Source organism: Podarcis vaucheri (assembly GCF_965113315.1).
Source record: "Podarcis vaucheri genome assembly, chromosome: Z".
Classification (NCBI taxonomy): Eukaryota; Metazoa; Chordata; class Lepidosauria; order Squamata; family Lacertidae; genus Podarcis; species Podarcis vaucheri.
Genome location: NC_138758.1, coordinates 21,585,045 through 21,598,586, shown reverse-complemented (window position 1 = coordinate 21,598,586; position 13,542 = coordinate 21,585,045). Strand labels below are relative to the sequence as shown.

At 45.9% G+C, this 13,542-nt stretch overlaps 1 protein-coding gene across 1 annotated transcript in view; it reads right to left on the bottom strand.

The window, feature by feature from the left end:
* POF1B (POF1B actin binding protein) overlaps positions 1–12,848 on the bottom strand; it is a 42,202-nt gene extending 29,354 nt beyond the window's left edge. The window contains exon 1 of the mRNA XM_082207568.1: positions 12,261–12,848. Within this exon, the coding sequence (XP_082063694.1) occupies positions 12,261–12,833 (573 nt within the window). The 5' untranslated portion in view covers positions 12,834–12,848. The remainder of the gene's footprint in view (positions 1–12,260) is intronic.
* Between the last annotated feature and the right edge of the window lie 694 nt (positions 12,849–13,542).

Sequence of the window (13,542 nt, the reverse complement as noted above, 5' to 3'; positions counted from 1 at the left end):
CTGCCCATTAGGGCTGTGCTATAAATTGATATATTGTCTGAGATCGAGTTTTAGATCAAATTGTGATAACCGTTTTAAAAAAAATGATTTTGCAATTTATCATACCATATTGGCACAAGTATAAGCCGCACCTGCAAATAAGCCGCGCCTTTAAAATTCATTGGGGGCAGGGAGAGAGAAAAAGACAATACCCGAATATAAGCCGCTCCCTTAAAATTCTGCAGGCACTCACACCCGTAAATGGCAAATGTTCTGTTTTACCGTATGTCTGTTTCAGCAGCAATATCATAAAAGCCAATTTTTGTCACAAACTGAAGCCGCACTTTAACTTTTCATGGTCGGAATTTGGGGGGGAAATGTGGCTTATTTTAAGGCCAATATGGTATATCGTGTCCGTGGTATTAAAAAATCGCAATACTTGAAAAACCAGGAAGCCGATGCCTCTTCCTGTGTGTGCAGCCCTTGGTCGTAATTCCACCTCAGTCAGTTCTTCCTGCCTCCTGCAGCAACATGAAACACCTACAAATCACTACAGCAGGCTGACTAAAATATTGCCCAGCAGATATCGCCAAACAGAGCTTTGGGAACCGGTTAGCAGTCATTGTCAGACATCCTTCCCTCTGCCTCCTGCAGGAGAAGCAAATCGGTACAAATTGCAACAGAACCTTTGATATCTATGCCACTAATTACTTCTACAGATTTAATTTTAAAGAAAATGTGCTATTATTGGTAAAGTACTGCTATAACAGAACAGTTGTAACCATATGTTAAGTACTGTAAAAATTTATCGGTTTTAGAGTTAGACCGATAAGTACCAGTTGCCAGGACATTACCAGGTTCACCTTTACATGGCTCCAGCCTTATTTCAGATATTGTGATATATTGAAATATTGCAATGTTTAACTGGTGATATATGGTGATGTTGAAAACCAGATATTGCCCAGCCCATCAGCTGCCATTACTTATGATGTCACCTAATGGGAAGGAGGGAGAGGTTAAATCCTGCGTTGACTGTGTGTGCCTGTTCCCAGGGCAGCCATCTGAGCAGTTCTGCAGGAGTCCCAGCAGACCCATTCCTGGGTGATTAAAGGAGTGGTTTGCATCTCAACCCCCTGCTAAAATGAAGGGGAATAAATTTATTTTTAGTAGCACCTTGCACCATTCAGATTTGGCCCGGAAGCCCAATCCCCATAAGGATCAGGACCATGGAATCAAAAGGATGACCTGCCCCTGCCCTGCCAGTGGTGTAGTGTGCCCCGGGCACAAAATGGTTAGGGGGCACAGAATTTCAGCACCCAGTACTGCCTCAGTACAGCTTCCGTCACTGGGCTCCATTGAAAACAGCTCCTCCAAACGAACCAGGAAGTTACCTGTCCAGACAATCTCTACAGCCACTGAAGAAAGCCCCTGCAGTGTGAGGGAATCAAGACTCTCTAGGCAGCTGGGAAGATGGCAATTCCTGCTCAGGCTGCTGCACCACCCCTCAGACTGCAAATGGCAGAATGCAGCCCATCTGTTCTGTTTAACAGGTTTGCCTAACAGGTAGAGATCACAACTGAGCAGGCAGAGGCAGCCTCTCTCACAAAGCTGATTCCATCAGGCTCAGCTGTTCCATCCAAGAATTGCAACACTCCCAAAGAATGTTAGGGAATTAATATGCATTGGTTTAACTCTCTAATAACCTCCCGTCACTGAAACAGCCCATGAGGGGGAGCTTGTGGGTTACCCTCACAAAGACCTCCACCACCATGCCCAGCACCTAATCCTCCCACAGATTCAGAACAGAGTCTGAATGGCACGATTTGAAGGAATGGATGTGCATTCACGAGGCATGTTGGCAGTGCTAGCCCATGTGGCCCCGTTGCCTTCCATGTCCTTTCCACATGTGGCTGGGATCATTTCTTTTGTATTAATGGGAGCCTAGGTCTGAGGGGTGGATCAACAACATGGCAGGTTTCAAAAAACCAAGGCAGAACCAAGGAGGCAGCATGCACACCCTAGAGCAGGCCCACCCATGTAAAACTAACAATGCTACCCAAACTCAAAAATGGTTTGAAAGTCAAATTTAATAGGTTTCAAAATGAGTAGGTATCTAACAAGCATGGGTCTCTCTCTCTCCCTCATGCAAAAAAATTATTACAGGATTCTGGGGAGATGGCAAACATTCAGCTGAGTATATACTGTGGGTTTTGGCAAACAGTGAGACAGTTATGTGTTTTCCAAGGGGCAAATTTGCTCATTCCTATGTAAAACATACAAATCTTCTGGAACTGCATCACTTCAGGACGCATGGTAGGAGCAGGGTTATATTATTAAATCAGTGGTAGACAACCTGGCACCCTCCACATGACATCAGATTACAACTCCCATCAGCCCCAGCCAGCGTGGGGCTGTAGCCCATCAAGATCTGGAGCGCTCCATGTTGGCCAGCCCAGGGCCAGCCCACTCATGAGGCAAGGTGAGGTGACCACAGACCCCCTTTGTTCCTGATGTAGGTCTTCACACATCCTTTCTTCTCTGGCAGGGAGGGCAGCACCATTTTGTGGTACGCCTCAGGTGCCAAAATGTATTTGGCCAGTCCTGGTCATCCTTGTACTAAATGCTCCCTCACATGGAAAACAAAACAAAACCCTGTCTTTGAAAAAAACTAGTCTTTCCTTTCTCTTCCTAGCATTATAGTTTTCTTGGCTCCAAACGTCTGAGCACCTGATCCCCAACTTGTTTTCGAAACTGACATAATCCAAAGATAGTTGTACACTGACTGCCTTCAAAACGGTAAAGAAAGTAGCAGTCTGACAACGTAGAACGGACACTCCAAACTGATGACCTCCCCTGCTCTTAAGAGAGATTTTTCTGGCAATACTAGTTGGACAACATATCTGAGCTTTGAGACTCGCATTCCACTCCTTTCATTTCAATTGTGACCTGGCTGAACAACGTTGCCAACGCATGGAGCAGATCCCTCACCTGCAATCACCTCTAGCCGTTCCTTCCCAATCTTCTCCTCCCGAGTAGACCATGTACACTTTGTGGAAACTCAGGAGCCAGTTAATGCTGATGGCATTCAGTTCCTCCCCAGATGACAGGTAACATTCTATGAGTTACCTATCAAATGAACCATCTTTTCTGGCAATAGCAATATGCCTTCAATTGGGGATTGATAGAAAGTGATGTCCAAACAGGTTGCCATCCTGAGGGATGGAAGTTAAGGCAGGGATGGGAGACAAGTTTTCCATCTTTCCAGGGTCACATATCAATTGTGGGCAGGGCCAGAGGCACTATTACTAGTGCGGTCTAAAGAAGACAGACAGACAGGACAGCTTAGACAGTAAAGCATGAGACTCTTAATCTCAGAGTTGTCAGTTTGAGCCCCATGTTGGGCAAAATATTCCTGCATTGAAAGGGGTTGGGATAGATGAGCCACGTGGCAACTTCCAACTCTATGATTCTGGTTGTTGGGTTGGCATCTTTTTTGCCACCCCCCCCCCTTATCTCTCTTTCTTGCATTCTTCTGCAAACACTTGAGAAAGTTTCCTGGGTTGATTTATCCTTGCCATGCAAACATTATAAGGCCCAGGAGCTCAGACAGAAAAGGTCCGACCAACCAACATTTAAGAACTGCAGCCATCAGCACTGAACTTCTGTGCAACCTTCAAAGGGCCATATACTTGTGAATGGGCTGGGCTTTGGAGTTCTGGTAGATGAGAAGCACACACTTCACTCATCACATGGAGACTAAGGGCAAAAGCCGGTAGAGCGATAAGTGTTAGTTTTGGCTTTGTGCCACAAGCTAGTGTCTATATGCAATGTATTAGGGCCGGTCCTACCATTAGATGGAGTCAGATAGTTACTGTTAAGTTGTGGGTGAACGTATCAGACGACACAGCAATTCTTCAAACAGCTCTTGTTTATTCATAGGCCCAGAACAGAACAGGGCTGAAGGTCTGAACCTGGAATGTCCTGCTCTCTTTCAGATAAGCAACCTGCTTATATAGAGCTCAACTACAAAGCAACAGTAACAACTTTCTGTAACTATCCAATCACTGAACATCACTTTCAATTCCTTATTTGCATATGTGGACCTGAGTGAAAATTATCTATAGTCTCCCCCTGCTGGCCCAGGGTGAGAACTTCCGTACATAACAGTTGCCTCAGGCAGCTGATTTCTGGGGCTCGTGAAAAGGCAGCAAATTGTTAGTTCTTTGAAATGCTGTTGTATTTTTTACTCCCCAAGAGGAGGACTTGTGGGTTTTCCATCTCAGCCATGAAAATGATTTGACTGGCCTTGGGCACTAAACACCTTGAGCTGGGGGGACGGTTGGTGCCATTTGCTTCTCTGCTCTAGACAGCAAAATGTTTTGGGTTGGTCCTGAGGCGTCACAAGCGTAGCTGCAATGAGATTCTATTATTGTTATTAATATAGGAAGCTTCCTTAGAATGCATATTAGGACCAATAATAAGATAAATTAGGAACACAGAAGCTGCCTAATACTGAGTCAGACTATTGGTCCATTGAGCTCAGTACTGTCTACACGGACTGGCAGCAGTTCTCCGGGGTTTTAGGCAGCCCTATCTGAAGATGCCAGGGATTGAAGCTAGAGCCTTCTACATGCAAAGCAGCTGCTCTAGCACTGAGCTACAGCCCTCTCCCCAGTAATAATATTGTGTGTACTATCAATAAGGAAAACTTACAAAATATTAAAAACACTCATAAATGAAGGCTGTGATTCTAAGTACGCATATTAGGAAGGAAACCTCAGAGAATACATTGGGACTTATTTCTTGATCATGCTGTAAGTTCCTTATGACAGTAAGGAAAAATCTACAAGATATGACTAGGTCTGATATATAAACTATTGTTTGTGCTAAAAGAGTTTTGATATATTGAGTCTATAGCACTGACAAGATTTCTGTTCAAATGCTCTCTTTCAGATAAGCAGAAACTAGATTCAGGATGACCTTTACTACTTCTGTAATGAGAGAGCATTCATCTTCAGTTTTTAGAATGTCAAAAAATGTTCAACTCTGGCATTTTAAGCTCCAGTGACAAAGGCCAACCAGAAATATTGATTTTTCTATAAATCTCTCTCTCTGGGTGCAGAGATCAGAATGTGACAAAAGGGTTGGGGGAGCAGAAAGTTTCAAATTCATAGAATTTTTAGACACCCGGGTGACCAGGTGAGGATTTTTCCAGACACAACAGAAGAGCATAAACAATGAACTCTCCAAGACAACACTTCATTTTAAGGGTGCAGGAAAACTAAACTTATTTTAGTAGCCATAGAAACACACCTGCTGCATTTTGTTTCAGACTTGTCTCCAAGACTGAGCTGGGGAAACAGGTTCTGTCTGTTTTTAGGAGCTGGCTGAGCACTGACTGGCCAGTACCTGCGATGCCACAAACCCATTCCTTCAGTCTAGAGCAAATAGTATATGTGCGTGTGTTTTAAAAGTTGCCAAATGATCTTCAAGAAAACGGCAAACACCTAATGCATGGAGGGAAGGTTCAACAATGACGATGATTAAATCAGCATTGAAGTTGGTGTCAGCTTTGTCAATGGCAAAGATGGGGAAGGGTTAAAAGCTCCTTGTTTTCTTGTTTTCTGCTCCTTGTTTTTGTACACAGCATAAATGAAGTAGTTCCAAGTGCCCTAGACTAGTTCCCGGTTAATGAGCCAGAGGCATAAACTGTACCTACCACATTGCCAGGTGCAATGCAGGCAAGCCAGATCCTATTTATCTGAATGGGATTAGTGTACTAAGCAATGCCATTTTCATACGTCCCATACATTAAACATTGTATGCAATGCTTAGAGTAGATCCATTAAAATTCATGAGCATGACCAGGTTCATTAATTTCAATAGTTCTACTCGGAGCAGAACTTAGTTGCAAACAACCCTATGTTATGAACATCACCAAAGTGCGTATCTCTCTAGGGTCATCAGTGCTGGTGATGAAGGGCCTTCTGCTTGATAACTGGGATTCGATATTACCATTGCAATGCAGAAACATAACACAGATTATAATATTAGCTCTGTCTGGGCCTCACAGGATACATAGCTTGGGACTTCTTTTCTTTTCTTTTTAATTGATTTTTAATTTCAAGTAACAAAACATAACCATACAAGGAGAACAGAGCTTATTAGTTGTATGCCATTTGAGGTTAGGCATTGCTATACTTCTTTCTTCGGCTTCTAAAGGGTTTTATGAGGTAGCCAAGGCCTCTTGCTTACATGAATAAAATTCAGTATTATTTTTTGCCAATTATTCACATGAGAGACAGGTATGCTTGTTGGCAGTGTTATTTTTCTAGAAAAAGAGGTGCCGGAACTCACCATGAACACCTACCTCTCTTGTTCTCTTTGAATGGCAATGGCGCCCACCTGAGAGGTGCCAGAACTGAGTTCCAGCGAGTTCCAATTAAAAAAAAGGCCCTGCTGCTGGTAAGACTTGGAATAAGTAAAGAAGGTGCAGCTTGTGTATCATCCTGTATATTCAATTTCTGCACCTTCTTTACTTATTCCAAGTCTTACCAATTGAATCGTTTTTGTGTTAGAAACTATGTCCAACCATGAGACTGTGAGCTTTGACCAATTTCTGAGCTTAGTTGTTAAATATTTTAGCAAGTGAGAAAAGTTCGATTTCTCTAGTTAAGACAGATTATTCAGTACATTCTCTCTCAGGCATTTAAAAGAAGCACTACAGAGTTTCAGGCCAGTTGTTTTGTGCCAATGCAGTTGTTGATTTGGCAGGTTGTGTATCAATTCAGATTTAGTGAAGCTATCAGTGAACCCAAATATCTTGGCTATATATAGCAAGTTGGTGCATAATAGCAGGTAACAAGGTTTCAGGATCAGAAAGGAATAGAGCAACATCATCTGTGAACATACTGATAATATAGGTTTATCCAAATAATTCAAAAACATTTTGCATCATCTTCTGCTTTCGATGTCAAAGCTAAGGGTTTCATGGTCGAGGCAAAAAGCAGGGGAGGCAGTCAGCAGCCTTGCTTCATGCCCAGGTCAATAGGAAATGTTGAAGAACATTCCCCATTCATTAAAACTTGGACCACTGACCCATAGTAAAAATTATAAAGCATATCAACCCAGGATGCACTAATACCAAAGGAATGCAGAATTTCAAAGAGATATTACCAGTCTAAACAATCAAATGCCTTGACTGTATCCAGCATCAGCAGAAAAGTAGGTTATGGGCTTCAGAAAATTGTACAGTGGTGCCTCGCAAGACGAAATTAATCCGTTCCGCGAGTCTCTTCGTCTTGCGAAGCACGGCTATTAGCGGCTTAGCGGCTATGCGGCTATTAACGGCTTAGCGGCTTTAAGAAAAAGGAAACAAACTCGCAAGACGTTTCATCTTGCGAAGCAAGCCCATAGGGAAATTCGTCTTGCGGAACGACTCAAAAAACGGAAAACTCTTTCGTCTTGCGCGTTTTTCGTCTTGCGAGGCATTCGTCTTGTAAGGTACCACTGTATTGAGAACTCCTCTAATAGGAAGGATATGGATCTTTAATTTATGAATCTGACTTCATCATGGTGGACATAGTTGGGTAAAATTTCTGAATGCCTACTAGCCAGTATGCCTGTAAATAATTTAGCATCCATATCAATCAATGAAATAGCTCTTTATGATTCAACTTATTTGAGGTCTTTTTGTGGTTTGGGTATAACTATGATAACTGAGGTACACCTTCCTATATCTTTAAAGTTCAAGTACATTAAGAGCTATGAATGAAAACAAGCAAGAGCTGCAGCAAAATGTCAGACCCTCCACATGTTCTTATTTTCCAGGGACAGTCCTGGATTTACTGAAGCTGTCCCAGTTTCTGATTTGATCCCAGAAAGTCCCACTTTTCCTTACGACATCCCTATTTTTATCGGAAAAATGTTGGAGGGTATGAAATGTTACAGTGCGGACTGCACCTGTTTCAGGGTCCCAGCCAGTCAGACATGCCTTATTCCAGGATAAGGAATAAGGAATTCCATCTCATTCTATCTCCCTTGTTTTTCATCCCCGCTTAGAGTCAGAGAGCCATCATTCTGCAGTCACTGCAAACAGTGGGGTTTTTCACTGAGCCTCCTGCTACTTCCTTTTTATTGTGCTTGAATGGCGCCAGTGTGACTTCAGACAGATCCACAACCAGAGAATGATTTTTCTGTTAATATATACAGGATGATACACAAGCTGCATTTATGCCCAGTTGCTCAGTCAGAAGCAAGCAGACTCTCTCCTTCCAGAATACTGGCCAAAAGGGGCAAAGACAATGTTAGGTTCTGAAATATCTATGATAGGTTTTGTTTCATGCCCAGCTTGTACAGAGGGAGATTACAGGTGGACAGGTTCAACATACCAAGATGTTAAGAAAGGCTGCAGACTAGCTCAGTAGCACAGTATCTGTCTAGCATGCAAAAAAAAAAAACCCAGGTTCAGTCCCCAGCAGTTCTGGGTAGATCTAGAGGGGGAAACACTCTCCACTGCCAATCAGCGCAGGCGATATTGAGCTGAATGGTCCAAGGATCTGACTCAGAATAAGGCAGCTCCCTATATCCCCATGAGATCCATATTTAGCACAAATGTCAACTCTACACATGCTTTCTTCTCTCAAGTCTGCTGCACTTTGGTAATTTTTTAAAGACACAAGAATTCAGTGCAGTAAGACGATTCAGCTGCCAAGAATTACCCAGAGGTGGAATGGGCAATGTGAAGCAGGAGTGGGAAAGGATGGCTTGGGCAGGAGCAAGAGAACTGCTGGTGAGGTACCGTCCCCTGCCTCTGGGAACAACTGAAGTCACATCCACACACGGAAACCTGGTGCTTTACATGTATGGTGCAGACGTCGCCAAAGTCTGTGGCTTTCCCCAGTCACCAGCTTCCATGATTTCCCTTTCTCCAGATGGAGTGGGCTGCCATCCGAAAGGTCAGTTGTGGAGGAAGGAAAAACCCATGCATCTGACAAATCTACCGAATGCAGTTGCAGGGAGTTACCCTGCCTGACATTTAGAGTTGACATACCTCCTTCCTCGCAACATCGGGACAGCCCAAAAAGCTGATGTGGCACAACACACCTACACAAGTTTTTTTTTATATAAAAAAATCATGTTTAGCGTACAAAACATTATTTCCTTTGGAATTAGCAGAAACTAACTTTCCACAGTATGCTGAGTACTTGCCCCCTGATTTTAACTAATAGCCACAGCAGAGTTATCTGGTTTGCATGCCAAAGGTCCCAGCTTCAATCCCTGGCATTGCCTGGTAGGGCTGGCGAAAGCCCCCTCCCCCATCTAAAAACTTTGGAGAGCCACTGCCAGTCAGTTCACACATTACACTAAACCAAACCATGGTTTAGCACGAACAAGAGAGCATGCTGGCTCCCAAGACGCCCATCGCTCCTCCCTGGCCGTTCTGCTGCTGAGCTAAGACATGGCTGACTAGGCGTGATGTGAAAACCAGGCCAAGCGAGTAGAGTTGGCAACCTGTAGCTTAGATGGACCAATGGTCTGACTCAATAAAAGGCAGGTTCCTTTGATCCTATGAACAGTAGCAATTCTGAAAAAGCAGATTTGGATAAAATTGTTCAGATCAGTCAGAATCCAATTATCCTCATTGGTGGTTGCATTAAAATGAAGCTGTTGCGCCAGCAAAACCTTTAGATGTAGTTAGCAAATCACAAAGCCCTGCAGCTAACCCTGAATGGACTGTCCCCTGAGCGATCTTTAAACATTGCACTGCTGCAAGTAATTGTAAATTTCATCATACAGTACTCTCCCAGTTCTGCCTTCTACATCTAGATGAAAATTGGCCCTATTGTTTTTTAGTATCGGAATATACTATAAACCAAAAGAAGCTAACTTCAAAGATATAAGGATTGCCTTCTTTCTGGTAACTATTTTGGATTCAATGTTAAGGAACTAGTGTATCTTGAAGGTCGATAGCAGCCTTTCCCAACCTGGTGCCTTCCTGACGTTGATGGACTATAATTTCAATCAGCCCCGACCAGCACGGCCAACGCCTTGCAGGGAGCAGATTGAGGAAAGCTGGTCTATGTTATGCTCATTTCTTTCATGCTGTTCTTACTGTCCCACCTTTCCTTCTCAGTGAAAACACTACGTTGCTTTTATCATAGTCCAAAGTCCACTGACCATGGAGATAACACAACACATACAAGATTATCCATTTCACAGGAAAAGATATTTCAAGTTGTTCCAGAGAAACAAATGGAACTTCCTCTGGTACCAAATATTAATTTCCCTAAAGTTATTTCCAAAAAGCGTGTCCAGACACAAATCCAGCAGGGGGTCATAGAACATGTTCAACTCCTTTGGGGGGGGGGACATAGCTCAGTAGTAAAACATCAGATTTGCATGCAGAAGATTCCAGGTTCTTTTCCCTGGCATTTCCAGGCACGGCTGGGAGAGACCAATGTTTGCAACCCAAGAGAGTGAGGGATTATGGAAGCTGGAGTATAACAGCTGGATTCGATTCCCCATCACCTATGAAGTCCACCAGGAGACAATGGACCACTTGCTGTCTAACATACCTAACATACCTCACAGGGAGAAATCAAATGGGCAAAATTAAGAACCATGCATGCCATCTTGAGCTCCTTGGAGGAAAAGTAGGAAATAAATGTTTCTATACTAATAACAATTCCCACTGTCAACAGCTTACTATCTCTTGTTACTATCAACATAAACAGACACTATCTTCCCTACTTCACCCTATGATCTGGCTCAGACAGAATTTGCTTTTCCCTGCAGGCAGCTGTGTTTACCAAGGCCTGTGGGCTTTTCGCTCCCACTCATGCCTGTGGGAGGCGAATCGTTTCCAATACAAATGTGCATATGGACTCAGCTCCTCTTTAACACACACACACACACACACACACACAACCCCTGGAATAAAGTTGTGTTTGTGAAAATATATTTTGGGTCAAGTCACCAATGAAAACTAGAAACTGAATTGGTTGTAAGCGGATTGCAGTTTCTCACAGAACTGTAGCGTTGGGAAGGTAGGGTCATATAATCCACCCCCCTGCAATGCATGAATCACAGCTCTTAAATACTATTTATTCTGTGACCACTCAGCGGGTATGAATGGATTCCTCCCAATGATTTAGATGAGATAGCTCTGCAGGATACAGTTCAGCACTGGTAACACCAGGTTAGATCCCCATAAGGGACTGCTGCATATTCCTGCAAGGGCTGGACTAGATCAGGGGTCAGCAACCTTTTTCAGGCGTGGGCCGGTCCACCGTCCCCCAGCCCATGTGGGGGGCTGGACTATATTTTTTGGGGAAAAGAATGAATGAATTCCTATGTCCCACAAATAACCCAGAGATGCTTTTTAAATAAAAGGACACATTCTACTCATGTAAAAACGCACTGATTCCTGGACAGTCTGCGGATTGAGATAGCTATTGGGCCGCATCCGGCCCCCTTAGGTTGCCTACCCCTGGACTAGATGCCGCAAGGTTTCTTCCAACTCTATGGTTCTATGAATCCTACTGATACCTCCCTGGGAATTAAGTCCCATGGAACTCAATGGCCCTTAAATTCGAAGAAGACACAGGTAGGATTTCACAGGGACAATTTCCAACAAGCAAAGCACCACTGACCAAGGCCGTAAATGTAGAATTTGACAGGGAGATGAGCCACCAACCCGAGGGGGTGTGGTAAGTCAAAATTTTTCCTTGCCGTTTAACATTGTGCCCCCTAAAGTTAGCAAGTGATTAATCTTGGGAATCTGGGTGAGCCTCATTGGTTAACACAGCTGTGTTCTAATCAGTAACCTCCCCCACCCGCAAAAGGGGTGCCAACTTGAATAAAATACGGGCAGGAGGGGACAGGTAAGGCCAGTCCTGTATGATCAATCACACACCATTTGAATGGCAATGACCATCAACTTGGGGGGGGCAGCCCCCTCAAATGTTTTATGGGTGGCAATGGACCTCTGCCCCCAAGGAGTTGGCTCCTATGCCCGCCCCCCAATAAAAAGACCAATTGATAAAATGATGCTGGACAAGGAAACTGATAAGAGAGGAAAATGAAAGCAACTGCCCTTTTGGACGTGTTTGCCCTTACCTCGGAGGGAAGTGCATTTGCTAAGCGTAACGCGTGAAAAATGAGCCACGGAGGAAGCCGGGTTGGGGACCAAAATAGTAAAGTCGGAAACCAAGCCCCCGATAACCCTCCGAGTGATGCCAGCGCCCTTCGACGGGGCGGGAAGGAAAACCATCATTTACCTGCAGCGGGGGGTCGCTGCTCCAGATGACGTGCTGGCAGCCCGGGGTGGTCTCCAAGGGGGAGGGCGCACGAGGCAAGCAGTTGGGCGGATCCAGGAGCTGCACGCGTTTCCCGCCGGGGCTGCTGTAAGTCCGGACGCGTTCGTAGACCACGCTGCCTCCGCTGTGGCAGCCGTCCTGGGAGCAGGGCACCGGGTCTGGGCACTGCAGGGGCATCGGCAGCGGCGCGGGGCGATTCTGCCGCGCGCGGGGCAGCGTGGCTGGGAGAGGGACCGGACACGTCTGCTGGGGCAGCGGCCGGGACACCGACGGCGGGCCGCACGGCTCGTAACAGGGCCTGGCGGTCACCACCGGCGGCTGGGCCGGGCACGTCTGCGGGGGCAGCGGCCTGGGAATCGTCGGAGGGCCGCAAGGCTCGAAGCAAGGGCGGGAAGGGGCCGGCGGTGGCGGCACGTAGCAGGGTGCCGGCGCGGGCGGCACGTAGCAAGGGGCCGGCGGGGTGTAGCAGGGCTGCGGCGGCCGCATGCACGGCGGCAGCGTCGTCGCCTGGGTTTGTTGCTGGATGCCGTACATGGCTGGCTCTGGCTGGAGGACCGTCGAGGGAAGCTGGCGGGCTGGCACTGGCCGGGCAGGTGCGCCGGGCGTGGGGTTAGCAGGATGGGCCGCCCTCGCCGCTGGGGACACGCCTGCCGCGCCGTCGCGGCTCAGCTCACCTGAGTCCGCTCCGCCCCGGGCACAGAGCCAGACCGCCAGGAGGGAAACGGGCAGGAAGCCAGGATCCCAGGTGCCAAAGCAAGCACCCGCCCGGGCAACGCTCTTGCTGCCTCCGCGCCAGGCGAGAGGGGACTTTGGCCCTATTGGAGGCAGCTGGAAGCGCGGCTACGAAATCCGACAGTCGCTTCCACCCCGCCTCTCGCCACTCGTCTCTTCCCTTTGCTTTAATACTGTTTTATTTGGAGTTACCGTGGTTTCTTACAAATCAATAAATTACTTCTTTCGTTCGTTCTCTCTTGGCAAAGAATCCGTTCTTTTTATTATTATTAATAATAATAACACTTTCATGCCTTTTACGCGCCCACCCACTTGGCAAAAATCCGCCCTGTGAACAGCAGGGCGCCACCTTCCTCCTTCAACCGAAGGTCAACGGTGCGCCTGTCCTGCACTCGCCACTGTCATTTGGGCCGCTCCTCTTCCCCAGTCCAGGTGGGTGGGAGGGTGCCGCTTCATTTGAAAAGCAAAAAACTTCCGGTGCAAACTTATAAGCAGTTTTGCGCATCGCGTG